This window comes from Canis aureus, chromosome 23 (assembly GCF_053574225.1).
Source record: "Canis aureus isolate CA01 chromosome 23, VMU_Caureus_v.1.0, whole genome shotgun sequence".
NCBI classification, from domain to species: Eukaryota; Metazoa; Chordata; class Mammalia; order Carnivora; family Canidae; genus Canis; species Canis aureus.
In genome coordinates, this window is record NC_135633.1 from 36198244 (window position 1) to 36224564 (window position 26321).

Sequence of the window (26321 nt, forward strand, 5' to 3'; positions counted from 1 at the left end):
ATGGCGCCCATAATCTTAAACAGTAAAAGGCTAGCTGATTTTCTTCACAGACAAGAACGGCTACCTTGTTCTGAAAAGAGTCAAGTATGGGAATTAGAAAAATATCTACTCACACATTTCCTACTATTGTTGTCTTGTGAAGTGCTCCTTACATGAGGGTTTAGTGGTCAAATACCTTTGGGAAAAGAATGCCTCTGAGGAGACTCCCAAAGTACACTAGTTAATGAGATGTTTTTGAAAATTCTTCAGTGAAGAAACCTGGTCCCAAGGAACCCTTTCCCTCAGTAGCACCCTAATACAATCCTTCTCTTCTAGTGTCCTGGAAAATACTCTTTGGGAAGTGCTCATCAAGTTCAAGCCCTGTTCCAAAGAAAGAATAACTCAAACTCTATAAAAGAGGCCTTTTTTGACATGGTTATCTGACACTTTTTAAAAAAAACTAGACATATTCTAAACATAAAGTTGTTAGTAGTTATAGCAGCACTGACTGAGTACTTACAATATGATATGCTGATTTGAAATGTTTGGTCTCCTTTCTTTCCTCAGTATGCCATCTATATCTATACTATATCTACATCTATACTTATAACCATATCTATAGTTCACATATAATAGATATGTTGATACATTTGCCTTTAGGCTGTGAATAGTTTAAGGACAGGATATTTATCTCTTCTTTGAGATCTCAAATCCTAGTACAAAATCTGTCACATAGTAAGTCATTAATAAAATAAATTATCTCTAAAGTTTGTATAGACTGTGTGGGAGAATAATTCTAGAAAGCAGGAAGGGACATTCTGCCCCTGATTACAAAGTTAATTATCTCTTTTTCAAGTCTCTTTTCAGGGATCCCTGGGTGGCGCAGCGGTTTGGTGCCTGCCTTTGCCCCAGGGCGCGATCCTGGAGACCTGGGATCGAATCCCACGTTGGACTCCCAGTGCATGGAGCCTGCTTCTCCCTCTGCCTCTCTCTCTCTCTCTCTCTCTCTCTGTGACTATCATAAATTTAAAAAAAAAATTCAAGTCTCTTTTCAATGAAGACCACTTGACACAGAAAAGTGGACAGCTCTTCTCCATGGGGATTCTATTTCTTTCTGAACTTGCTACATTACTGTTAGCATAAGTTATTTACAAAATAATCTTACATGATGTAGTAACAGAATTTATATTTAGATTGTGATTGCTATTTATAGTTTTTGTTCTTGTTTTTTTCCAGAAAGATATAGCTTGTCTTTTTATAACTAGTGTAAGCTGTAGATGCAAAATATCATATCCTCCATATTCCATTGTTAATAATTGTGTTCTGCTGTTTTCTTTCCATATTGTAATGTCTCAGCTTCTTGAGCCTGTTTAATCTTTTCTTTTAATATTAACCAATGAAATTCCAATACTGAACCTTGAAACTAGCCAATTACTAGCCACAGTTTAAATAGCTTTTTGCAAACTAAAAAAGAGAAATGTTGCCTCTTCCTTTTTGATTGCAAAACGCAGACAATATTGTTATCATTGAACTGTCTTTGCAAGTGATATACATAAGAAAGGATATGAGGGAGGGAAAAGATGGTGGAAGAGTAGGGGTTCTCAACTCACCTGGCCCCACAAACTTACCTAGATAACTTTCAAAACTTCCTGAACACCTACGAATTCTATCTGAGATTTAAAGAGAGAACAGCTGGAATGCTTCAGAGAAAAGTTTTTGCTTCTAACAAGGTAGGAAAATGAGAAAAAAAAAAAGTGGGGGAAGGGTCCCTTGAAGAGCCGGGCTAGTGCCTGGCCAAGAGGGCCTCTGGGACAGGAAAGCCCAGTCCTGGAGAAGAGGGAACTTTTTAAAAATCCACATCGTATTCTTCCCAGATGGAAAAGTGCTAGCAGGGAAACCGGGCAGGATCCCAGGAGGGGCAGTGAGGCCTCAAGATTCCTGGAGTCACTATAAGAGGAGGGGCGCCCGGGGGAAAGTGCACTGCAAACCGTGGTCCCATCTCAGTAAAGGGCTGGAGTGCGAAGCCCTCAAGGCATTTGGGAGAAGCCAGTCGGTTAAGCTACAGATGGAGGGGTCTGTACCCCATTCCCTTTGGGAAATGCAGCCCTGGGATTATGGGTCCAGCAGCACAGGCCCCAGATCCCAGGGTGCCAACCAGACACAGCCCATGATCCTGCACTCCCCCCGGGACAGGTGGAGGCGGGGAGGGCACAGGACAGCAAGGACTCTCCTGATGCCGGTTGCCCCGGAGCTGCAGATCAGCGTCCCCTGCTGCCCTGGGAGCACCTAGACCAGTGCGGACTGACTGTGGTAGTTACTGTGGGGAGCTGACTCCAGAGCTGGAGAGCTGGCTGCCACCAGTGTGATTGCTCCTTCTTGTGTCACCCTGGGCCTGGGATGGGCAGGGCCACCAGGGAACAGAGGTGTCAGGGGGTCAACAGCTCCCACTGAGCCCAGCACCCGGTGGGGGGGCAGAGCATCTCCTCCAGGTACACACTCCTGGGAGTTAGCACAGCAGGCCCCTCCCCAAGAAGATCAGCTGGAAGGACAGGGGAAGAGCAAGTTCTTGACCAAGCAGCACTGGAAAGCTCCAGGACTGAGGGAAAATAGTATACAGAACTAGTGGGTCCTTTTTTTTTCTTTTTCCATTATGACTCGTTTCTTTTTCCATTATGACTCATTTTTATATCAGACTAAAAATTTCCAATACTTTTTCTCTTTTCCCACCTTAACTACAATATTTTACCAGCTCCTCATTTTAACTTTCATAGTTAAAAATGGTAGATACACAAGATATGCTTTTTTTATTTTTGCCTCGTTTTGTTTTAGTTAATACCTTCTAAAACACGACCAACATACACCCAGAACCAAGTGGAATACCATGTTGGTTCATTCTGTGAGATTATATTCACCCTTCATTCCCATTCCGCTCCCCTCTTTTATCTTATTTATGTTTTGGTGGCCAATGTTGGGGCTTTATATGAGTACTGCTGGTTTATATAAATTATATAATATATAATTAGATGTGCATCATCTAACATACAGAACAAAATATACTCAGAATCAAAAGGATCACCCTCTAGGACCCCTCCGGTAGACTACATTGTCTCTCCACTACCACTTCCTCAACACCACCATCCACCCCACCTTTTTCTCTTTTTCCTTTTATCTTTACTTCTTTTTTTCTTCTTTGTTTTTGGCTTTTTATTTTTATACCTTTGTTCTAAAATTTGTCTTTCACTTCAGTGGTGCTTTTGTTTTATCTTGTTCTGTTCTTTTTCTTTTATTTTCTGGTCTCTGACCTCTTCAGAATCATCTAGGCTGTATTTTACTTAGGTCGTCATTGATATATATTTTTTTAATTTATTTTTTATTGGTGTTCAATTTACTAACATACAGAATAACCCCCAGTGCCCGTCACCCATTCACTCCCACCCCCCGCCCTCCTCCCCTTCTGTCATTGATATTTTTGACTCAGCCTACTCATACAGCCACTCTACACTGGACAAAATGACTAAAAGGAAGAATTCACCACAAAATAAATAACTGGAAACAGTATTCTCTGCTACAGAGTTATAGAATTTGGATTTCAATATGATGTCAGAAATTCAATTCAGAAGTATAATTATAAAGCTACTGGTGGCTCTGGAAAAAAGCATAAAGAACTCTAGAGACTTCATGACTGCAGAATTGAGATCTAATCAAGCCAAAATTCAAAATAAATTAAATGAAATGCAATCCAAATTGGATGTCCTAACTTTTAGAGTTAATGAGGTGGAAGAGAGAGTGACATAGAAAACAAGTTGATGAAAAAGAAGGAAGCTGAGGAAAAAAGAGAAAACAATTAAAAGCCCAAGATCCTGCACTCCCCCTGGGACAGGTGGGAATAAAAACTATTCAACAACTTGACATTTAATAGTGAAACTTGCAAATTTCAAAGATAAAGAGAAAATTCTTAAAGCAGCGTGAGACAAGAGATTTTTCATTTATAGGGGGAGAAATATCAGATTAACAGCAGACCTCTCCACAGTAACTTGGCAGGCCAGAAAGGGCTGGCATGAAATATACAGGGTGCTAAATGAGAAGAACATGCAGCCAAGAATACTTTATCCAACAAGGCTCTCATTCAGAATAGAAGGAGAGATAAAGAGCTTCCAGAATAGGCAGGAACTGAAAGAATATGTGACCACCAAACCAGCTCTCCAAGAGATATTAAGGAAGACCCTGTAAAAGAAAGAGGAAGCCCAAAGAAACAATCCACAAAAGCAGGGACTGAATAGGTAATACAATGACGCTAAATTCATATCTTTCAATAGTTACTCTGAACGTGAATGGGCTAAATGACCCCATCAAAAGACACAGAGTATCAGACTGGGTAAAAAAGCAAGACCCATCTATATGCTGTCTACAAGAGACTCATTTAGACCTAAGAACACTTACAGCCTAAAAATGAAGGGGTGGAGAACCATTTACCTTTCAAATGGTCCTCAAAAGAAAGCTCAGTAGCAATCCTCATATCAGATAAATTAAAGTTGATACCAAATACTGTAATAACAGATGAAGAGGGACACTATATCATATTTAAAGGGTCTATCCAACAAGAGGACATAACAATCATGAATATTTATGCCCCTAATGTGGAAGCTGCCAAGTATAGTGATCAATTAATAACCAAAGTAGAGATGCTTAGATAATAATACACTAATAGTAGGAGACTTCAACATGGCACTTTCTGCAATTGAGAGATCTAAGCAGAACATCACCAAAGACACAAGGGCCTTAAATGATACATGGGACCAAATAGATTTCACAGATATATATAGAACTTGTTTTTCTTTTTAAGATTTCTTTATTTATTCATGAGAGACACAGACTGAGAGAGAGAGAGAGAGAGAGGCAGAGACACAGGCAGAGGGAGAAGCAGGCTCCTCACTGGGAGCCCTATGTGGGACTCGATTCTGGATCCCAGGATCACGACCTGAGCCAAAGGCAGGTACCCAACCACTGAGTCACCCAGGTGTCCCTATACAGAACTTTCCATCCAAACGCAACTGAATACACATTCTTCTCAAGTGCACATGGAACTTTCTCCAGAAGAGACCACATACTGGGTCACAAATCAGGTCTTAACTGATACCAAAAGATTCGGATCATCCCCTGCATATTTTCAGACCATAATGCTTTGAAACTAGAACTAAACCACAAGAAGAAGTTTGGAAGGATTTCAAACACGTGGAGGTTAAAGACCATCCTGCTAAATGATGAAAGGGTCAACCAGAAAATTAGAGAAGAATTAAAAAGATTCATGGAAACTAATGAAAATGAAGATACAACAGTTCAAAATCTTTGGGATACAGCAAAAGTAGTCCTGAGGGGGAAATACATCCCAATACAAGCATCCATCCAAAAACTGGAAACTCAAATACAAAAGCTAACCTTGCACCTAAAGGAGCTGGAGAAGGAACAGCAAATAAAACCTTCACCCAGCAGAAGAAGAGAGTTAATAAAGATTCAAGCATAACTCAATGAAATAGAGACCAGAAGAACTGTGGAACAGATCAACAAAACCAGGAGTTGGTTCTTTGAAAGAATTAGTAAGATAGATGAACCATTAGCCAGCCTTATTAAAAAGAAAAGAGCAAATACTCAAATTAATAAAATCATGAATGAAAGAGGAAAGATCACAACCAATACCAAGGAAATATAAACGATTTTAAAGAAGTATTATGAGCAGCTATATGCCTACAAATTAAGCTATCTAGAAGAAATGGATGCATTTCTGGAAAACCACAAATTACCAAAACTGGAACAGGAAGAAATAGAAAACCTAAACCGGCCAATAACCAGGGAGGAAATTGAAGCAGTCATCAAAAACCTCCCAAGACACAAAAGTCCAGGGCCAGATGGCTTCCCAGGGGAATTCTATCAAATGGTTAAAGAAGAAATAATACCTATCCTACTCAAGCTGTTCTGAAGGATAGAAAGGGATGGAATACTTCCAAACTCGTTTTATGAGACCAGCATCACCTTAATTCCAAAACCAGACAAAGACCCCACCAAAAAAGAGAATTATAGACCAATATCCATGATGAACATGGATACAAAAATTCTCACCAAGATACTAGCTAATAGGATCCAACAGTACATTAAGAAGATTATTCACCATGACCAAGTGGGATTTATCCCCAGGATGCAGGGGGGTTCAGCACTTGTGAAACAATCAATGTGATAGATCACATCAACATGAGAAAAAACAAGAAACATATGATCCTCTCAATAGATGCAGAGAAAGTATTTGACAAAATACAACATCCATTCCTGATTAAAACTCTTCAAAGTGTAGGGATAGAGAAACATTCCTCAATATCTTAAAAGCCATTTATGAAAAGCCTACAGTAAATATCATTCTCAATGGGGAAACACTGGGAGCCTTTCCCCTAAGATCAGGAACACGACAGGAATGTCCACTCACCATTGTTATTCAACGTAGTCCTAGAAGTCCTAGTGTCCACAGTCAGACAACAAAAAGAAAAAGCATTAATTGGCAAAGAAGAAGTCAAATTCTCCCTCTTTGCAGATGACATGATACCGTATATAGAAAACCCCAAAGACCCCATCTCAAGATTGCTAGAACTCATACAGCAATTCAGCAATGTGGGAGGACACAAAATCAATGCACAGAAATCAGTGGCATTTCTATACACTAACAATGAGACTGAAGAAAGAGAAATTAAGGAGTCAATCCCATTTACAATTGCACCCAAAAGCATAAGATACCTAGGAATAAACCTAACCAAAGAGGTAAAGGATCTATACCCTAAAAACTACAGAACACTTCTGAAAGAAATTGAGGAAGACACAAAGAGATGGAAAAACATTCCATGCACATGGACTGGAAGAATAAATATTGTGAAAATGTCTATGCTACCTAGGGCAATTTACACATTCAACTCAATTCCTATCAAAATACCATGGACTTTCTTCAGAGAGTTGGAACAAATCATCTTAAGATTTGTATGGAATCAGAAAAGCCAGGGGAATGTTGAAAAAGAAAACCAATGCCGGGGTATCACAATGCTGGATTTCAAGCTGTATTACAAATCTGTGATCATCAAGACAGTTTGGTACTGGCACAAAAACAGACACATTGATCAATGGAACAGAATAGAGAACCCAGAAATGGCCCCTCAACTCTATGGTCAACTAATATTTGACAAAGCAGGAAAGAATATCCACTGGTAAAAGGACAGTCTCTTCAGTAAATGGTGCTGGGAAAATTGGACAGCCACGTGCAGAAGAATGAAACTAGATCATTCTCTTACATCATACACAAAGATAAACTCAAAATGGATGAAAGATCTAAATATGAGACAAGATTCCATCAAAATCCTAGAGGAGAACATAGTCAACAATCTTTTTGAACTTGGCTACAGTAACTTCTTGCAAGATACACCTATGAAGGCAGAGGAAACAAAAGCAAAAATGAACTATTGGGAGTTAATCAGGATGAAAAGCTTCTGCAAAGGAAACAGTCAACAAAACTAAAAGACAACCTACAGAATAGGAGAAGATATTTGCAAATGACCTATCAGATAAAGGGCTAGTATCCAAGATCTATAAAGAACTTATTAAACTCAACACCCAAGAAACAAAAAATCCAATCATGAAATGAACAGAAGACATGAACAGAAATTTCACCAAAGACATATATATGGCCAACAAGCACATGAGAAAATGCTCTGCATCCCTTGCCATCAGAAAAATACAAATCAAAACCACAATGAGATACCATCTCACACCAGTGAGAATGGGAAAAATTAACAAGACAGGAAACAACAACTGTTGGCGAGGATGTGGAGAAGGGGATCCCTCTTGCGCTGTTGGTGGGAATACAAACTGGTGTAGCCTTCTGGAAAATAGTGTGGAGATTTCTCAAAGAGTTAAAAATAGAGCTACCCTATGAGCCAACAATTGCACTACTGGGTATTTACCCCAAAGATACAGATGAAGTGAAACACTGGGACACCTGCACCCCAATGTTTATAGCAGTAATGTCCACAATAACCAAAATGTGGAAGGAGCCATGATGTCCATCGACAGATGAATGGATAAAGAAGATGTGGTATTAAATACAATGGAATATTACTCAGCCATCAGAAAGGACGAATATCCAGCATTTGCTTTCACATGGATGGAACTGGAGGGTATTATGCTGAATTAAGTAAGTCAGTCGGAGAAGGACAATCATCATATGGTTTCACTCAATTGGGGAATATAAGAAATAGTGAAAGGGATTATAAAGAAAAGGAGGGGAACTGAGTGGGAAAAATTAGAGAGGGAGACAAACCATGAGAGACTCCTAACTCTGGGAAATGACCAAAGGGTTGTAGAAAGAGAGGTGGGCAGGGGGATGGGGTAACTGGGTGATGGGCACTGAGGGGGGCACTTGATGCGATGAGAACTGGGTGTTATACTATATGTTGGCAAATCAAAATTCAATAAAAGAAATGACAAAAAAGAAAGGATATGATATCTGAATGTCAGAGACTGTTGTAATAGTCTATGAATTATAGTCTCCAAGAAGACTATAATTCTGATTGGTTGCCTTCTTTTACTATGTGGTTCTGCTGGTATTATTTAAATGGATACATCTACTTTTGAAAACCAAAATACTTATGAACTTTCTTTGTTGAGTAATACTATTATTTGTTCATCCCTATTTCTACCATATGCCGAGAAGTTGAAATAAATAAAACCTATACATTTCTCATTTAAACAAAGTCTAATGTCATCTCTGTGACTCATTATCTTTACACTTAAAATGAACATAATACGAGGGTGGCTGGCTGGCTCAATCTGTAGAGCAAGGGACGCTCGATTTTGGGGTTGTGAGTTCAAGCCCCAAGATTGGTGTAGAGCTTACTTTAAAAATGAGCATAACAAGGCACAGGGCGGTTTCAAGATTAAATTGGTCATAATAGTGACTGACTCAAAAATAACATGGAAGTATTAGCTCTTTATAGTTCGTGTGCTCCTGAGTGTAGTGCTCACACAGAGCAGTACTCAATGGGATAAGAAAATGTGGAATGAGATCATTGACAGGTTTTGAAGGGAGACTGTGCTTGAAGAGAAAGAACAGATTTGGGGTCAGGGAACTTGATTTTGAGTTCAACATCATGGTCAGTAGCTGTAGAGCTTTGGACAAATCATTCAGCCTTTCTGAATCCCCTTTTCCTCATATAAGAAAGTGAGAGTAATAATAACTCAATCCTGACACTTAGAATTAACACACATGAAAGTGCTTTGTGTGTGGGAAAGTGCTATGCCAGTGTGAATGCAGACTTCGCCAGTGGCGAAGTAACAGTGGGATCCCTGGGCTACAGATTTTGAGTCAGGATGATGACAATATATAAGTATGTTCATCTTAGAGTTTTAGAGTCCATCTGGGAGGCTACAGTGACTTTGTAGAGCATCACCACATTTATTCAACACTTTTTCATTCAACAAACATTGCTTGGGAGACTGCTATGTGCCAGTCACTATGCTAAATGTCAAGGACACAAAACCATGTAAGATGGAGAATTTGCTTTCAGGGAGCTTTCGTCACTTAGAAAAGAAATGTCAATAAAAAGAAGTTATATCTTATACAGATGGTCCCGGAGTTAAAGACAGTTTGACCTAACAAATTTTCAACTCTGTGATGGTACAAAAGCAATACATATTCACTAGAAACTGTACCTCAACTTCTGAATTTTGATCTTTTCCCCGGCTAGCAATATGGCATACACCCTCTTGTGATACTGGGCCGTGAGTGGCAGTTCCCACTCAGCCATGCCATCATGAGGATAAACAACTGATACACTTACAACCATTCTGCACTCATATAACCATTTTGTTTTCATTTTCAGTACAGTACCAGTAAATTATATGAAATATTCAACAATTATAAAATATAAAATAGGCTTTTTTAAGGTAATTTTGCCCAAAAGTAGGCCAATTTAAGTGTTCTGAGCATGTTTAAGAAATGTATTTTTGACTATAATATTTTCAAGTTGTAGTGGGTTTTTCAGGATACAACCCCATCATAAGTCAAGGAAGATATATATAGGGTACCTGTGGGTGGCTCGCTGTTTGAGTGTCTCTGCCTTTGGCTCAGGTTATGATCCTGGGGTCTTGGGATCGAGTCCTGCATCAGGCTCTCTGCAGGGAGCCTCGTTCTCCCTCTGCCTATGTCTCTGCCTCTCTCTATCTCTCCCATGAATAAATGAATAAAATCTTTAAAAAAGGAAGATCTATCTATCTATCTATTATCTATCTATCTATCTATCTATCTATCTATCTATCTATCTATCGATATTAAGTGTAGAGACAGTGTGCAGAGGGGAGTAGTTAAAGGGGTTATATTCAGCTCTTGAATGACAGAACAAAGTCTTGCCATTGGGACCTGACCCTATTTCTCCCATACTCAATCTGTCCAGACATCTGCTAGCTAATGAGTAAGTAGAGGACTTAATGTATGAGAGAACTACCAGAATATATAAGATAAGGCCATCCATTCAGAACATTGGATACTTTGCTCAGGTCAATTGACTACATTACACGGGTAATATGTGTGTGAGGGGAAGGTAGGGATGGCATGATGGCTAACAAAGATAAGGTCACTTGGAAAATTCTAGTTATAAATCACAGCTATATAACAAAGACAAGTTTTTCTAAGTACATAATGAAGACCACAAACTAAGTGCTTCATTGAGTTATGAACCATAAACTTGGCCATAAGAACTAGGCTCCTTTGATCTTTTCCCATTATTTGCAAGATTACCAAAATTCCGGTACGGTCATGAACATCCACAATGTTTTTAACTACCTGTCACAGAGTTTATTCCAGAAAGATAGCTTGATCTAGTGAAAAGAAGCAGTCAATAAATATTTCACTAAAAGAAAGAAGAAAGAAGGAAGGAAGACAGATGGAAGGGAGGAAGGAGGGAAAAGAGAGCAGGTGTCACGGGCATTAAACCTGAACATTTACGGGGGCCTGGCTGTCTCAGTCAAGTAAAGCATGTGACTCTTGATCTCTGGGTTGTAAGTTCGAGCCCACGTTGGGTATAGAGATTACTTAAAAATAACATCTTAAAAAAAAAAAAAACCCTGAATATTTAAATCCCAGCTCTTACTCTCTCTAGTTTGGTAAAACACTGACTTAACCTCTTTGAACCTTATTTTCTTCATCGGAACATGGGGAAATAACTTTCAGGGTGATAGTGAGAATTAAAAATTACTTTTATAAAATGTTTGGTTAAAAATAAGTGCTTAATAAATTGTTGCTGGTAATTCTTATATTTAGGTAAATGGTGCTGATGCTACCACTTATCAGTGGCATTCAACTACATATTTTGTGTACTTTCTTATATGGTTATATATGCCAAACTATACATTTATAAAGGTGCTATTTTTAGAGTATAGTTATGGATTTGGAAAAAAATCTGCATTAAAAATAATTAATATACCTTAAAAAGGCATGCTCCTCACTATTCTATTGGATGCAAATATATCTCATAGCATCCAGACGAAAACACTAGCACTTTTACCTGTATCCCTCGAAGTGAGTAACAAGCACCAAGCACTTCAGTATCATTTAAACCGCCACATGTACTGGAAGCCATAATGCTCTTATCCATTCCCCACCCCTTTTTTTTTTAAAGATTTTAGTTACTTATTCATGAGAGACACACAGAGATGCAAAGACACAGGCAGAGGAAGAAGCAGCCTCCCCACAGGGAACCCAGTGTGGGGCCCTATCCCGGACCCCAGGATCACGCCAAGCCAAAGGCACACACTCAACCGCTGAGCCACCCAGGCATCCTTCATATTTCCTTTTTAATTAAGGTGCTTCTGGAGTCATAATTGAAAGTTACTTTTTCTCATGTGGTATCAGGACTGAAGATTAAGAAGAAATACTCACGGACAGGATCTGGTCTCCTCTCTGGAGCTCCCCACTCAGGTCTGCTGGTCCACCAGCCAGAATGAAGGATACAAAAATACCTTCTCCATCTTCCCCGCCCACAATGTTGAAACCCAGGCCAGTGGAGCCTTTGTGCAGGACCACCTTGCGGGGCTCCCTGGAGAAACAAGTAGAAAACAGAGCTCAGAGGGTGACCCACTCAAAATTTAGGTTGCTTTTACTTTTTATTGAGATATATGATACCAGCAATTCACTACCTATAAAATGGCTTCCCAATGTAAGATACATTAGCACCTTAAGAAAAATGTTAGTATCAGGGAAGATACTGCAGTTTCTCATGATAACAAATGTCAAAATACCATGCAAAGTCATTCCTTAATTCCAAAACATTTTCTTACACTGGACTTACTTTCATTTTTCCTTTGTTTAAAACATCTGTTTTTGTATTTTTAAAAAACTGAAACATAATTGACATATAACATTAACTTCAGGTGTATAATGTAATGATTTGATATTTGTACATACTGTGAAATGATCATCAGAATGAGCCCAGTAAACATCCTCCACCACACATAGTTACATTTCTTTTTCTTGTGATGAAACTTTTAAGATCTACTCTTAGCAACATTCAAATGTATAATGCAGTATTATGCACCATGTTGTATACCATGCTCCCAGGACTTATTTATTTTAAAATTAGAAGGTTGTACCTTTGAACCACCTTCACCTATTTCACTCTCCCCACCCATTTGCTCTTCTATGGAGCACCACAGTAGTGCTCAGAAGGATGAGTGTATCTAAAAAAGAGAAGAGAATCTGGGGGACACGAGACTAGACTGAATAGGCCAGATCATGAAATATCTTACATATTCGTTTGACTGTTAATTAAAATGTACTCTGTAGGCAGTGGAGACTCACTGGAGTTTTTGAGGCATTGAGAATATTTAAATCCATTTTAGAAGCATTAACAAATGGTCATACGTAGGATTGCTAGAGAGGAGAGTGCAGTTATGATGGGAGATAGGAAAATTGGTTAGGATGTTGACTAAATAATCCAGTTTTGAGAAAGTGGCAGCATGAACAAGAGTGACAACAGTGATAATGAAAAGAAAGGGCAACATAAGGGAGGAAATTTGACAGGGGAAACAGTGGATCCAGAAACTGACTCAGGCAGAAGAGGAGAGAGGAAAGAATATCTACGTAATTGGCAAAAGGACAAGGGAACCGGAATCCAGGATCAGGAAGATGAGTACGATTTTGACATGCTCCATTCCAGGTCATGGTGTGTTATCCATGTGATGTTTGGAAACAGTTGGAGACAAAAGGTTAGGAATATGGATCCACAGAAAGGACTGCAAATGCAGATTTCAGGCTCATCAGTAAAAGGATGAGAGATCAAATCTTGAGCTATTAACTGAGTTTGTGTCGAGGTTAGATAACTGTAGAATATAGAATTTTAAGGGACCTTAGAAGGCATCTAGTTCTATTTTCTCATTAGTAGTTTTAAAAAATGTATTCTGTAAGCCTTGGGTTTGACCAAGGCACTTTTCGTATCACCCACCCTCCTCTCAGAAGTATCCCAGTTCCACTCATTAAAGTTTCTTTTATACTTTCCTGCACTTAAGGATGTAAGAATGGCAAGGAGCCATTTTACATTGGCTATTTTTACACTGATGACTACACAGAGTCTATTATTTGTTATCACATTCCCATGCACAAGCAACGCATTATGTATCCATATTTAGCCAAATTTTGAGGAAGGGCATAAAGTGCACATGCACCTTGGACTATAATATATTACAACACAATGGATTAAGTCAGAGGTAACTTGACATAGAGTCAATTTATTTTATTGCACATTTACTTTGTAAGCACTACTATACCAGTCATTGTTCCAAGAACTCAGAAAATTTATAGGCAAAGCAAACACCCCTGCCCTGTTTAACCAAATACCTGGGTGCCCTGTGGCCCAGTCAGGATGACATATAGAATTAACTAAACATCAAAAAGATTGGGTTCCCTGTTTCCTTGCTGGGTGCCAGTTGGGAGTCTCTCTCAGGTTCTAGAGGCTACTTATATGCCTTACTATGTGGCTACCTCTATTTTCAAGCTGGCAATGACACACTGAATCCTTTTCTTATTTAGAATTTCTGTGGTTTACTCTTCTACAACTAGCCAGATTTAACCTTTTGCTTCTCAATGGCTTGTGTGATTAGGTTAGGCCCAGTCAGATAATCTTCTCAACCTAAGATCAAATAATTTGTAACCTTAAGAACATTTGTAAATTCTTTTTTTCCATTTATTATTATTATTATTATTAAAGATTTTATTTATTCATGAGAGACACAGAGAGAGGGGCAGAGGGAGAAGCAAGCTCCCTGTGGGGATCCTGGGTCGATCCTAGGACCCACGATCATGCCCTGAGCTGAAGGCAGATGGTCAACTGCTGAGCCACCCTGCCATCCCTAAGGTAATTTAACTGTGAGAGTAATATCATAAGGTAGAAATCATGGGGCTATCTTAGAATTTTGCCTACCATCGGTGGAGAGACAACAGAGGACAAATCTTGAAGGACCCTGTCTACCATTCTAAAACTTTGAATTTCACTGACAGAAATGGGAAGCCACTGAGAAGAAGATTGCTTGACTTAATTTATGTTTCTAAATGGTTACTCTGGTATAAAATAGATTCAAGGGGCAAAATTTGAAAAAGTGAGATCAGTTATGTGGCTAATTGCTATATGTAGGCAGAACAGTGGCTTGGCTGAGAGTGGTATTAAAGGAAGTGGTAGGTAGTGGGTTTATTTCCAATCAGTTTTCTCTCTCTGTCCAGACTAATTTCTCTTTTTCTCTTTTCAGATTCAGTGATTCTTTCTTCTGTCACATTTATTCTGTTCTGGAGCCCATTCAATGAGTTTTTTACGTTGGGTTTTGTATTATTCAGCTTTAACATTCCATTTGAGTCTTCTTTATATCCTCTTTTTCTTTGCTGAGACTTTCATGTCTTTTCCCATTTATTTAAGTGCATGTATAATCACTTGCTGAAGCATGATGAGTACTTTAAAATTCTTGTCAAGTAATTCTAACACCTGTGTTATCTCAGTGTTGGTTTCTATTGGTTATCTTTTCTCATTCAAGTTGAAAATTTCCAGATTCTTGGTATGAGAAGTGATTATTTTATTATATACTGGACATTTGTGTATACAGTGTAAAATGCTATATCCTACTTAATTGAGTTTTTTGAAGTTTGTAGATCAGTTTAGGCATAGCTTGCAGATCCAAGTGAGATGGATATTCAGCTCCCTACTTGTCCCTGGTGATGCCAGCAAGGAAAGTGGGGTACTAACTAGTATTCTACTCACTCTACTTCATTGCCACTTAGTAGGGGTAGAAGCTCAGTTCCTTGTGGGTTTGCTGACACCAATGGGAGAGTGAAAATGGGGTGCTGACTAGCGCTGCCTTGAACCATTTTGTTCTGCCACCTTGCCTCTAAGTAGAGCTAGAAGTTCAGCTCCTCCCTTGACCCTGCTGATGCTACCTTAAGGGGAAAGAGTTCTGCCAACTAGCACTGCTTCCCTCTTCCTTCTCCTACGTCATTGCCATTGGCTGGCAGTAGCAGTTCAGCTCCTGGCTGGTCCCCACCAATAACAGGAGTAGGGAAATGGAATGCTAAATAGCACCACCTCACTCCAGTTTGTTGCTGCTAGGTGAAGGTTCAAGTTCAGGTCCCCAATGGAGAGTGAAGTGTCAACTAGCACCATCTCATGCCACCTTGTTCTGCCACTTTGCTGCTGGATAGGGGTGAAAGTTCAGCTCTTATTTGGCTTAATGAAATCAGCCCAGTGGAAGAAATCCAGGGCCATCTTATAAACTGCCTCTCCTGGTTTCCTTTGCTGGGGCCAGAAGTCCAGCTATCTAGACACAGTCCAATGGCACTGCAGTGAAGGGCCAATTTTTTCTCTGGTGGTTGGCCAGAGTTGGAACAGTATTATAAAAAGGTTCCCTGTTATATTAATCTACACTTTTGCCAATCCTTAGGTTACAGGTTGTAGGCTTTGCTTGAGGCTTTTTTTAGTCTGTCCCTGTTGATGGAGGTGCCAGGGTATAGGTGTCTCCAGTGCTCCATCTAGGATACACAAGAAGTAGAAAGAAAATTTAGGGAACTCACCACAGTGTCATTCCTCTCTGAGTCAGTCTGACTTATTTCCAATTCATATAGTCTTCCCATGTTTATTATGTGTAAAGTTGTGTATGTGTGTGTGTATTTGTGTGTGATAAGGCGGAAGATTAGAGATAATGGGGATATTCTATTTTTAGGCTGCAACTAGAAGCCCAGGTTCTGGATACATTTTGAAGGTAGGGGCCAACAGGATTTCAATAAAAAGTTATTGTAGAAATATCCCTCTTTCCTCAATCTTTTTTTAAAATTTTTTATTTATTCATGAGAGACACACAATGAGGGTCAGAGACATAGGCAGAGGGAGAAGCAGGCTCCTTGCAGGGAAGCCTGATGTAGGACTCGATCCCAGGACCCTGGGATCATGACGCTCAACCACTGAGCCACCCATGTGCCCCCCTCTTTCCTCAATCTAAAACATGTACTCTTAGTAGGTCCAATGACATTTAAGCTATACATGGTAAACATAGATGGAAGGAAGGGGCTACTAAGATTCTAATGCTTATCTATGTACTTGATGGTTTTTGTGCATCATTCCATTTATTCCTCAAGACAATCCAATGAAGGATGCACGAGATGTCTGAAACTTTTGAAAGTGATCCCAAAAAGAAAGTTAAACAGATGCTTGGATAGATGGATAGGAATTTTATAGAGCATATACAGTAATATTTTAAAACTGCAGTCTAGATGACAGGTGACTAAGCATTTTGAAAGAATCCTTTACAGGTTTTTTATGCTTGGAAATTTTTTATTACAATATCTTGAGAAAAATTAACAACCTAATGAGCAAATTATTATGACAACTTTTTCAATTAGTGAAATGAGATTGCTTATTCAAGTATTTACTGAGTTTAGTAAGTAGCAAAGGCAAGATTAAGACACAGGTTTTCTGGGATGCCTGGGTGGCTTTGTGGTTTAGTGCCTGCCTAGGCCCAGAGCATGATCCTGGAGTCCCCGGATCAAGTCCCATATCGGGCTCCCTGTGTGGAGCCTGCTTTTCTCTCTGCCTGTGTCTCTGCCTCTCTCTCTCTCTGTGTCTCTCATGAATAAATAAATAAAATCCTAAAAGAAAAAAGACACTTTTTCTGACTCAAAATTCCAGAGTCTAGACTATGGTATATTCCAGAGACTGCGAATCAGAAAGCTAAATGCTTAATCTGATCCGGTGTTTACAATTTTTGAATTTGTTCATGTTTAAAATTGGGAAAATTTGCATAAAATATAAATTTATGACTATATATGAAAAATCAGACATTCTATGAACATTGGCTCTAAACATTGTCTTACAGCAACAGTTGGCTAGATGTGGCCCTCTTTAGAAGGGGCATTCATTCTCCAGTTTGCCAGTGTCTACCACCTCTCCCTCAAGGTTCTCAGACAAAAAAGTTGTATGTGGTATGACATTTGCACGTCTTGCAAAGCTAAGAGGAGAGTAAAATATTTCTCGTACTTATGGTTTTATCAAAGATGAAAAAAATGAAAGCTTTATGGAGAGAACCTGCTATTTTAATAGGAAAATGGGAGACAACACAATTCCTTTGAAAGTAAGGATTATCCTTACATGTTCAATATGCAAAGTGACTCTTCAGAAAAAAAAATACAGCTTTAAAAGATCATTATGAAACATCTCTCCCCATTACCATCTGGGGGATTTTTGTTAGTTGACCCCTGAACAGAACAACACATAATTCTTGAATGACAATAAATTTTATTTATTTTACCTGGACAAGTCTTTTAAATAAAATATTTGGAATTTTGTCAACTTCTAAGATTAAAATACCTTTTTAAAAATAGAATTTTATATCACAGTGAGTTATGATGCTTATTTTTTTGATGCTTATTTCAATAATGGAAAGAAAAGACAAAACAAATAAGTCTGTAGAGGGTATGCAAATAAAATACCTTAAACACACTTTAAATGGTGTACTTTTTCTAATTTAATTTTTTCTTTTTAAAGTTTTTTTTTTTAAGATTTATCATTTATTCACGAGAGGCAGAGAGAGAGAGAGAGAGAGAGAGAGGCAGAGACACAGGCAGAGAGAGAAGCAGGCTCCATGCAGGGAGCTTGACGTGGGACTCAATCCCAGGTCTCCAGGATCAGTTCCTGGGCTGAAGGCAGTGCTAAACCGCTGAGCCACTCAGGCTGTCCTTCTTTTTAAAGTTTCATTTGTTTTTTAGTAATCTCTATGCCCAATGTGAGGCCTGAACTCATGACCCTGAGATTAAGAGTCTCATGCTTTTCTGAATCAGCCAGGTACCCCTAATTTGAACTTCTTATGCTTATAACCCATTATGTTAAACTATAGATTTTAAAGTTTTTTCTTGTCCTTTTTTTGTTAGCAGATCAAAATCTTGTGAAGAATTACAGGTTCTATTACACTGATGCTTATATAAGTCAACTTGTCTAAACTAGTTGAGCTTTAGACACGGCCTATGTTCACACAGGTAGTAAACGCCAGAACCAATCTCTCTCTCTCTCTCTCTCTCTAAAAGTAGGCTCCACACTCAGCATGGAGCCTAAAGCAGGGCTTGAACTCACAACTCTGAGATCAAGACCTGACCTGAGATCAAGACCTGAGCTGAGATCAAGAGTCAGACACTCAACTGAGCTACCCAGATGCCCATCTCTTCTTTTTAAGACAATTTTTTAAAGAGCAGTTTTATGTTCACAGCAAAACGAGAAGAAGGTACAGAAATTTTTCATATACCTCCTGCCCCTACACATGAATTGACTCCCTCACTATCAGAGTAGTAATCTCCCACTTATTATAAATGATGGACCTAGTAGATTGACACATCATGTTCTTCAGTAGGTGAATAGCTAAGGTAGTACATCAAGACCATGGGATTTTATTCAGCACTGAAAAGAAATGAAGTATCAAACCATGAAAAGACATGAAGGAATTTTTTTAAAGATTTTATTTATTTGAGAGAGACAGAGGTAGCGACTGAGATGGCACAAGCTGGGAGCCACAAGTGGCAGCTCCCCACTAAGTGGCACTAAGCACTGCCTTGTGCCAGGGCTTGATTCCAGGACCCTGGGATCATGACCTGAGCTGAAGGCAGATGCTTAACCAACTGAGCCACCTAGGGGCCCCCTTTTTAAAAAAGATTTTATTTATATATTGACATGGAAGAATCTTAAATGCATATTATTAAGTGAAAGAAGCCAGTCTGGAAAGGCTACATATTGTATGATTTCCCACTTTTTTGACTTTCTGGAAAAGGCGAAACTATGTAGATGGTACAAAAATCAGTGTTGCCAGGGGCTATGTGGGCAAGAGCGTGGAAATAAAAGGGTGGAATATAGGGAATTTTAGGGCAGTGAAATTACTCTGTAGAATACTCTAAGGATGGATAGATGTCATTATACATCTGCCCAAACTCATAGAATGGGCAGCATCAAAAGTGAACCCTAATGTAGATTATGTACACACAACTCTACTGTGGCATTTATCACGTTATGTAGTCATTGCTAATGCATCCTTTTCCCTCAGTAGACTGTGAACTATAAGAACCTAGGCACCAGCACTACCTCAGCAGTAGTAAGATGCCTGACAAGTAGCAGGGACTCAGTTACTGAATGAATGAATGGATGAATGAATGAATGAATTCCCACGGTATTTTAGACCCTCCTTTACCCTCTATTTCATATTATAGTTATGCAAATGTCTTTCCTTTTTGCTAGATTTTAACCAGAGATGGCAAAATCTAAAGCCCACAGGGATAGGACGGGTAACACAAATATGAAGGCAGCAGGCTGAGTAGGGATTACAGGAAACTGGGGAATACATTCCACCTAAAGGGCTGTTTCTGCTCAACTCTGGACAATTGCTCCAAGCAGAAATACTGACTAGTATTGGAAGATTCTCTGATTTATAAAGACAAGTGAAGAATCTAGATTTTGATGCAAATTTCCAGAATTTTATGTTGGTAATGATAAAAAAAAATTAGAATTATGATGCAGGTCAAACCAAACATGTTTCTGTTGTAGCTCCAGCTATGGGTGACCAAGGACATTCTGCACCATCCACAGTTTGATGGCACATTCAATGTCTGCTTCATATTTGTCTCCTCTATGGTGCTTAGTGTGGTACTTGGCTCATGGCAACTCTCTCTAACTTTAAGTCGATTTATATTCCACATTTATCCCCACCTCTGTCCTTCTCTTTTCAAGTTCTCTCATTCTGGAATATATTTTTCTTTTCTTTTGTTTCCTTTTTGTCATATTTTTCCCCTTTTATATTAGATGTGTTCAAAGACCACCTTCATTTTAAGCCTCAGCTCTCACTTCTGCATATTTACTGCCTATGCCAATGACTCTAGGTCTGTGAATATAATGCCCTGCATTTCCATGAACTGTTTCATGTGTGAGAGCATTATGGCTTCCAGAGAGATTATAAACTATTGAAGATATGGTGTCATGGCTTATACATTTCTAGGCATCCCCAATATACCTAGGCAAGTGCACAGCACAATGAATACCTTACAGATGAATAAATGAGAGCACACCACCAATATATAAAGAACAGTAATACTTTTTATACTGAAGTGATTTGGAGTCTAATTTACTATGTCATTCACAGTCAAGAATTCAGAAGGCCTAGGTGCCCATTAATAGTCATTATCATAGTTCATTATATATAGTCAGTGGAACAAAATTCTAACTCTGATTGAGAGTTGAGCCCAGGGATCATGATGTTCTGGAAGCCATCCCTGATGCTATCCTCAGCCTCTCCTAGCATTCTCTCCATGTATTTATCAGAACACATATTATACTGGGTTGGTTTTCTTGTCTACCTCTCCAGCTAGAGTTGGTCAACTTGAGAGCAAAGACCATGCCATTTGCTTCTTGTACTCAAAATATGCTACAGAATAGGTATAGTCTACTAATTTGAATTTTCATTTTAGATTTTAGGTGTGGAGTCTACAGAAGGTAAAGTTTGTCCACTCATAATATGTTTTTTTTTAAACTGATCTATCCACTTAAAAACATATATTAATTATCCATTCAATCTTTCAACAATCTAGAGTACCTACTTTGGGTCAGGCATTATGAATACAAAGGTTAAGAAGCCTGGGGTGAGAGAAGCCACACGTAAGCACATAGTTATAGAGACCAGGAAGGCACATGTGCTAGGCTAGAAACCTGTGTGCAATAAGCTAAAGCAGGCAAGAGAAAAAACAACCAATCTTCTAAAAATATTTTGTCCTTTTATCATCACTTGGGTGAAATATGCTACATTAATTTATGCAGCTTTATTTTTCTTTTACTGTGATATAAAAAGCCTTTAAAATTATAAAACCTCTGAATGCTGAACAATTCTCCAGCCTGACTTCTTCCTAGCTGAGGCAGATCAGCAGCAGCATAATCTTGTTCAGGTTGAGTCTCGGAGGATGCTCAAAACTGGCTAGGATGTTTTCAGGAGAGGGGAGCAGGGTACTATATATTATTTTTTCCCCTTAAACCACATAGTTTGAGGGGTTTGGAGGTTCAAAAAAGGAAGTGATTGTTTATACCTGAAGACTTTCCTCTGACCATTAGTGGGATATTCCTTGAGCTCTGAACCTCTGATGTCGGTGAGTCACTTCAGTTAACTCCCAAATATCTATGGTGAGAGGCTATATGTAGTGTAGTGAGAAGTAAGCTATGAAAATGTTTCCAGTCATCCTTCTAAGTTACAAACCTGACCACGCTACCTTCTTGCTCAAAAGCCTTCCAGGGATCTGTAGGCCCTCAGCATAAAGTCTAAACTAAGCATGGCATTCCAAGTCCTCCATCATTTGACCACCAACTTTCCTGATCCCTAAATTCATTGTTAGTCAATGTTCAGCCGTATATGCTCCAGCCACACAAAATTGCCAACCACAGCTCATCACACCAGGTTGTTCCCTGTCTTATCATCTTTGCCCAGGCTACTATTTTGGCTAAACAAATGCCTTCTTTTTGCTATCCTCAGCTAATGAACTTCTACTTGGCCTTCAGAATGGAAGCCAGGTGCTATCTCTTTCTGCCACCTTACCCACCCTCTCCTCTAGATACACTGGCCACTTCTCCTTTTTTTAACTACATTGTCTTTTCATTGATCATCCCATTTCTGTTACCCCTATTGTTCTAAAATTACTTTGTTTATCTGTTTATGTCTACTGTGAATCTGTATGGTTCTGAAGGATAAAGAGCATGGTTTATTTATTTCTGTGATTTGGGGAAATAGTAGCAGTTGAGCCTATAAGAGAAACATACACAAAATATATTTCATGAATAAAGAAAGAGTGAGCAAGACATTGGGAGAAATGATATTGAATTTTAGTACTATCTATGTAGGGATTTGTAGGAATCCAGACACGCCCACTTTGGAGCAGTTTCTTTGCTAGGGTCATAACTTGGCAGATAATAATGTTTGCCTCATGGGGAACATGAGGTAAAATTTAGATAAGACAGTGAATTAAAAGCATCTAGAAGACGGAAAAACAGAGAAAACTGTACACCGAGATTCTATTTCCAGCCATTTGGTAGATTAAGGTGTCCTGAAAACCCCCTTAGAAAAAGCTAAAAATTCTGAATAGGATACTTATATAATATCTTTAAATGACTGGCTAAGCTGTCAAGTAGGTAAGAGATACCTTCAGAGGCCAAAAATGAAGTGGGAATACAAGAGAAGGATGCAAGTGCTGAGACTAGCAGCAGACTGGAGAGCTTGGGCAGGTTCCCAAAGAGCTAGTGTTCCAGTGCCCAAAGTTGATGGTAGCATGGAGAATAGGACTGTGTGGACCTAGAACAAAATCATGACCCTGGAAGGCTGCACTCTAAACAAAGAGATAAAATGCAAAAGCATTATTAGCTCAAGGATGTCAAGGATACGTTGCTGACCTGACCTGAGTTCAAAGCAAGAAGAAAGGGCTTGGGGAAATAATCAAGGCATATCTGAGTGTGGAAGAAGTTATACTACAGGGATAGAATTCACAAAACGGACCTAACCTTGGCTCAAAGCAAGAAGAAAGAATCCAGGGAACTAATCAAAGCATGTCAAATGTGGGAAAAGTCATATATAAATAGAATTCATAAAATCGAATAAATTTGGAGGAAAAGAGAGAAAATCTTCTTGGGTGCTAGGAGAATAGACTTGTTAATGTATCTCTGGCATTGAGCATTAGAGGAATTCTCCAGCTCCAGCTCCATTTCACTGATACATATGAATATGCTGATTGGTTGGGGTAACCCACAAGTTGGATTCATGTAGCTATCCTAGCTCAGTGACACTAGTCATTAAGGTCATCTGGTTGGCTGATTTCCCTCTCTCTGAGTCCATCAAGCCACATGCTTATTAAAATATGGTTTTCTATAGTGCTTTTCCTAATGGGAGTAAATGTGCTAATTAGCACATTCTAGTATCTTGAACAGATGTATTTCCTGTTGTACATTTGTAACTTGGAATAATGCCATATAAGCTGGATCATCTCTGAATACAATGACAAAAACAGTTCCAGAGCACGTAGACTGAAGGCCCAGATCTAGTAGCATGATAATCCAGTAAGGGACTGTTACTCTCTGAGTTCATCCATAAAGAGCCAGCTAGGATCCTTGTGCCCTCTCTTCTTTATTTCTCTACAAATGTAGCTATATTTATATGAGCAATATTAAGAAGGAGAGTGACAGGAGATCAAAGCAGCTTTTTCAGCAGGATGGCAAAATGTGTATAAGCATGAAGAGGGGGCATAGCAAAGTTGTGGCATGGAGGTCAATCATAGAAGACCTTGAAGTTGCTGGGTGATTATGACTGATGTCTTCTATCTAAATGATCTAGCTTCTTAGAAGACTAACACATTGTATGCTTCACCTTCAGATAATTAACTTGGCCAATGAGTCAAGCTGATGATTGGACATCATATAGATATACAAAGATAAAAAGGTTTTGTTGAACTGCTATTGTGAGGCCATGGCATGAAGATAATACATAAGAAATCTCATGTTACAAGGGAGGATCTATGCTCTAGACTCCATGCTAAAGATCGTAGGCTGACTTCAGCAAAAACGGTTACCACAAAGATACTGAGTATATACTAAATATGCCATGGTTGGTATTTTGTGAGATAAAAAGAACTGTATTAGATGGAAATAGTATGGCATTTTGTGATCCTGGGAAAGACTATGGGCATTGGGCCTAAATAGATCTGGGTTTGAACAATAGTCCTATCAAACAATAGCTAATAAACTTATTGGGATTTTTTGATAGCTTATTTTTTTTAGCTATAAATTATGAGTCATATCTATTTTATGGTGTGAGGACAAACAAATAAAACATAAAGTACTAGGATCACATAGCAAATGCTCAGTAAATGCTAACTCATTTTCTTTTCCTCTATGAGTTATAACCTTTGGAAAAAATGGTCACACATAAAAAAAATAAATAAAAAAATAAATAAAAATAAAAAAATAATAAATCAACAAATGCAAGGCCACATATGTTAAGTACCAAATGAGTGCTGTGGATAATGAAAAACCTCTGCATTAAAGAAAAAAAGATGAAGTCATGAAGAAGATAGAATCTGAGCTGGACCTTGATGGATGGGTAGAAATTAGTGAGGTGGAAAGGAAAGCAGATGGTATTTCAGAAGATGGCAGGAGCCCAAGGCCAGAGGGGAGCAAATGAAAGATGTGTTTGGAGAACAGAGAGTATCACAGCTTGCAGGGAGAGCAGGATCTGTGTCAAAGAAAATGAGAAGACAATGAGAATACTGGAGTAGGTTGGAAAGGAACATGAATGCCATGCTAAGAAATTCAGTCTTTGTACTTGGATGATGTGAAAGTACTGAATGTTTCTGCACCAAGGGGAGACTCTGTAAATATTATAACTAAAAGTGTTCATGTCATGTTGTGCTGTTTTTACAATCTCCCAAGTTTGCCTGGAAGGGACTTAATTAAACATTCTAGAGGTCTCTAAAGACATCCTTGCTGCAAAGGGAGGGGATGTGACCATGGCCTTGGGTTGAACTGCCTACCTCTAGTCTGCAAACTTTGTAAAGCTCTAAGTGTTCCTCTCTGGAGAAAATCTTGGAATTTGAGATTGCATGTAACATTCTTGGTAAAAGGAATCAAACAGACAAAAATTTTTCTTCTTACAAACCTAAATCAACTATAGATTAGGATATCAGTCTAATCTTGATTAATTTGATTTTGAAATACTTGGAGTTTTTTGCTTATTCGCATATCACATATGATAATCTATTAACCATATTCATCTCAATTTGCTTTTGTCTAAATTTCTTAGAAAGACAAATAAGGAAGCAATTAAATTTTGCTCTCACATATGTTCTTACTTTTCATAATCATATCTTTTAAGGACCATCTCATCTCCAAAGCAAAAGAAAACAGATTATTCCTCTTGATTTATTTCATAGTACTTTGGCTGAAAACTTCCCCATTAAATTATATATACTATCCATAATGACAGGTATTTGTTTCTACTTCCTGTTGCATTTTTATTTTTTATTTTATTTTATTTTATTTTATTTTATTTTATTTTATTTTATTTATTTTTTTAGTAGGCTCCATGCCCAGTATGGATCCGAACATGGGACTTGAACTCATGGACCTGGAGATCAAGACCTGAGATGAGATCAAGAGTCTCAAGCTTAACCAACTAAGTCATCCAGGCACCCCACATTTTTATTTTATTTTATTTTATTTTATTTTATTTTATTTTATTTTATTTTATTTTATTAAGATTTATTTATTAGAGAGAGAGAGAGCTTGAGCAGGGGGAGGGGAAGAGAGTGAGGAGGAGAGAGAGTGAAGTAGACGCCTTCCTGAGCACAAAGCCTGATGTGGGGCTTGATCCTACAACTGAGATAGTGACCTGAGCCGAAACCAAGAGTTGGACACCCAACTGACTAAGTCACTCAGGCACACCACCCCTGAAGTTTGAATTTTTAAAAAAGATTTTATTTATTTATTCATGAGAGACACAGAGAGAGGCAGAGACACAGGCAGAGGGAGAAGCAGGCTCCCTGTGGGGAGTCTGATGCGGGAGTCTGAGCCAAAGGCAGATGCTCAACCACTGAGCCACCTAGGTACCCTCGAATTTGAATTTTTAAAGAGCAATTAGTTACAAAAGGAATTATGTTAGTAATTTAAATTAAAAAAAAACTGTAACCACTGAACTGAGTCTTTTTTTTTTTGAACTGAGTTTTTTTAATAGTTACA

At 38.6% G+C, this 26321-nt stretch overlaps 1 protein-coding gene across 30 annotated transcripts in view; it reads right to left on the bottom strand.

Annotated features, from left to right (window-relative positions):
- The window catches only part of DLG2 (discs large MAGUK scaffold protein 2), a 1979996-nt gene that overhangs the window by 347609 nt on the left and 1606066 nt on the right, over positions 1 to 26321 (bottom strand). For all 30 annotated transcript variants that reach the window (XM_077867259.1, XM_077867261.1, XM_077867262.1 and 27 more), the window contains one exon: positions 11942 to 12098. In XM_077867259.1, the coding sequence (XP_077723385.1) occupies positions 11942 to 12098 (157 nt within the window). The remainder of the gene's footprint in view (positions 1 to 11941; positions 12099 to 26321) is intronic.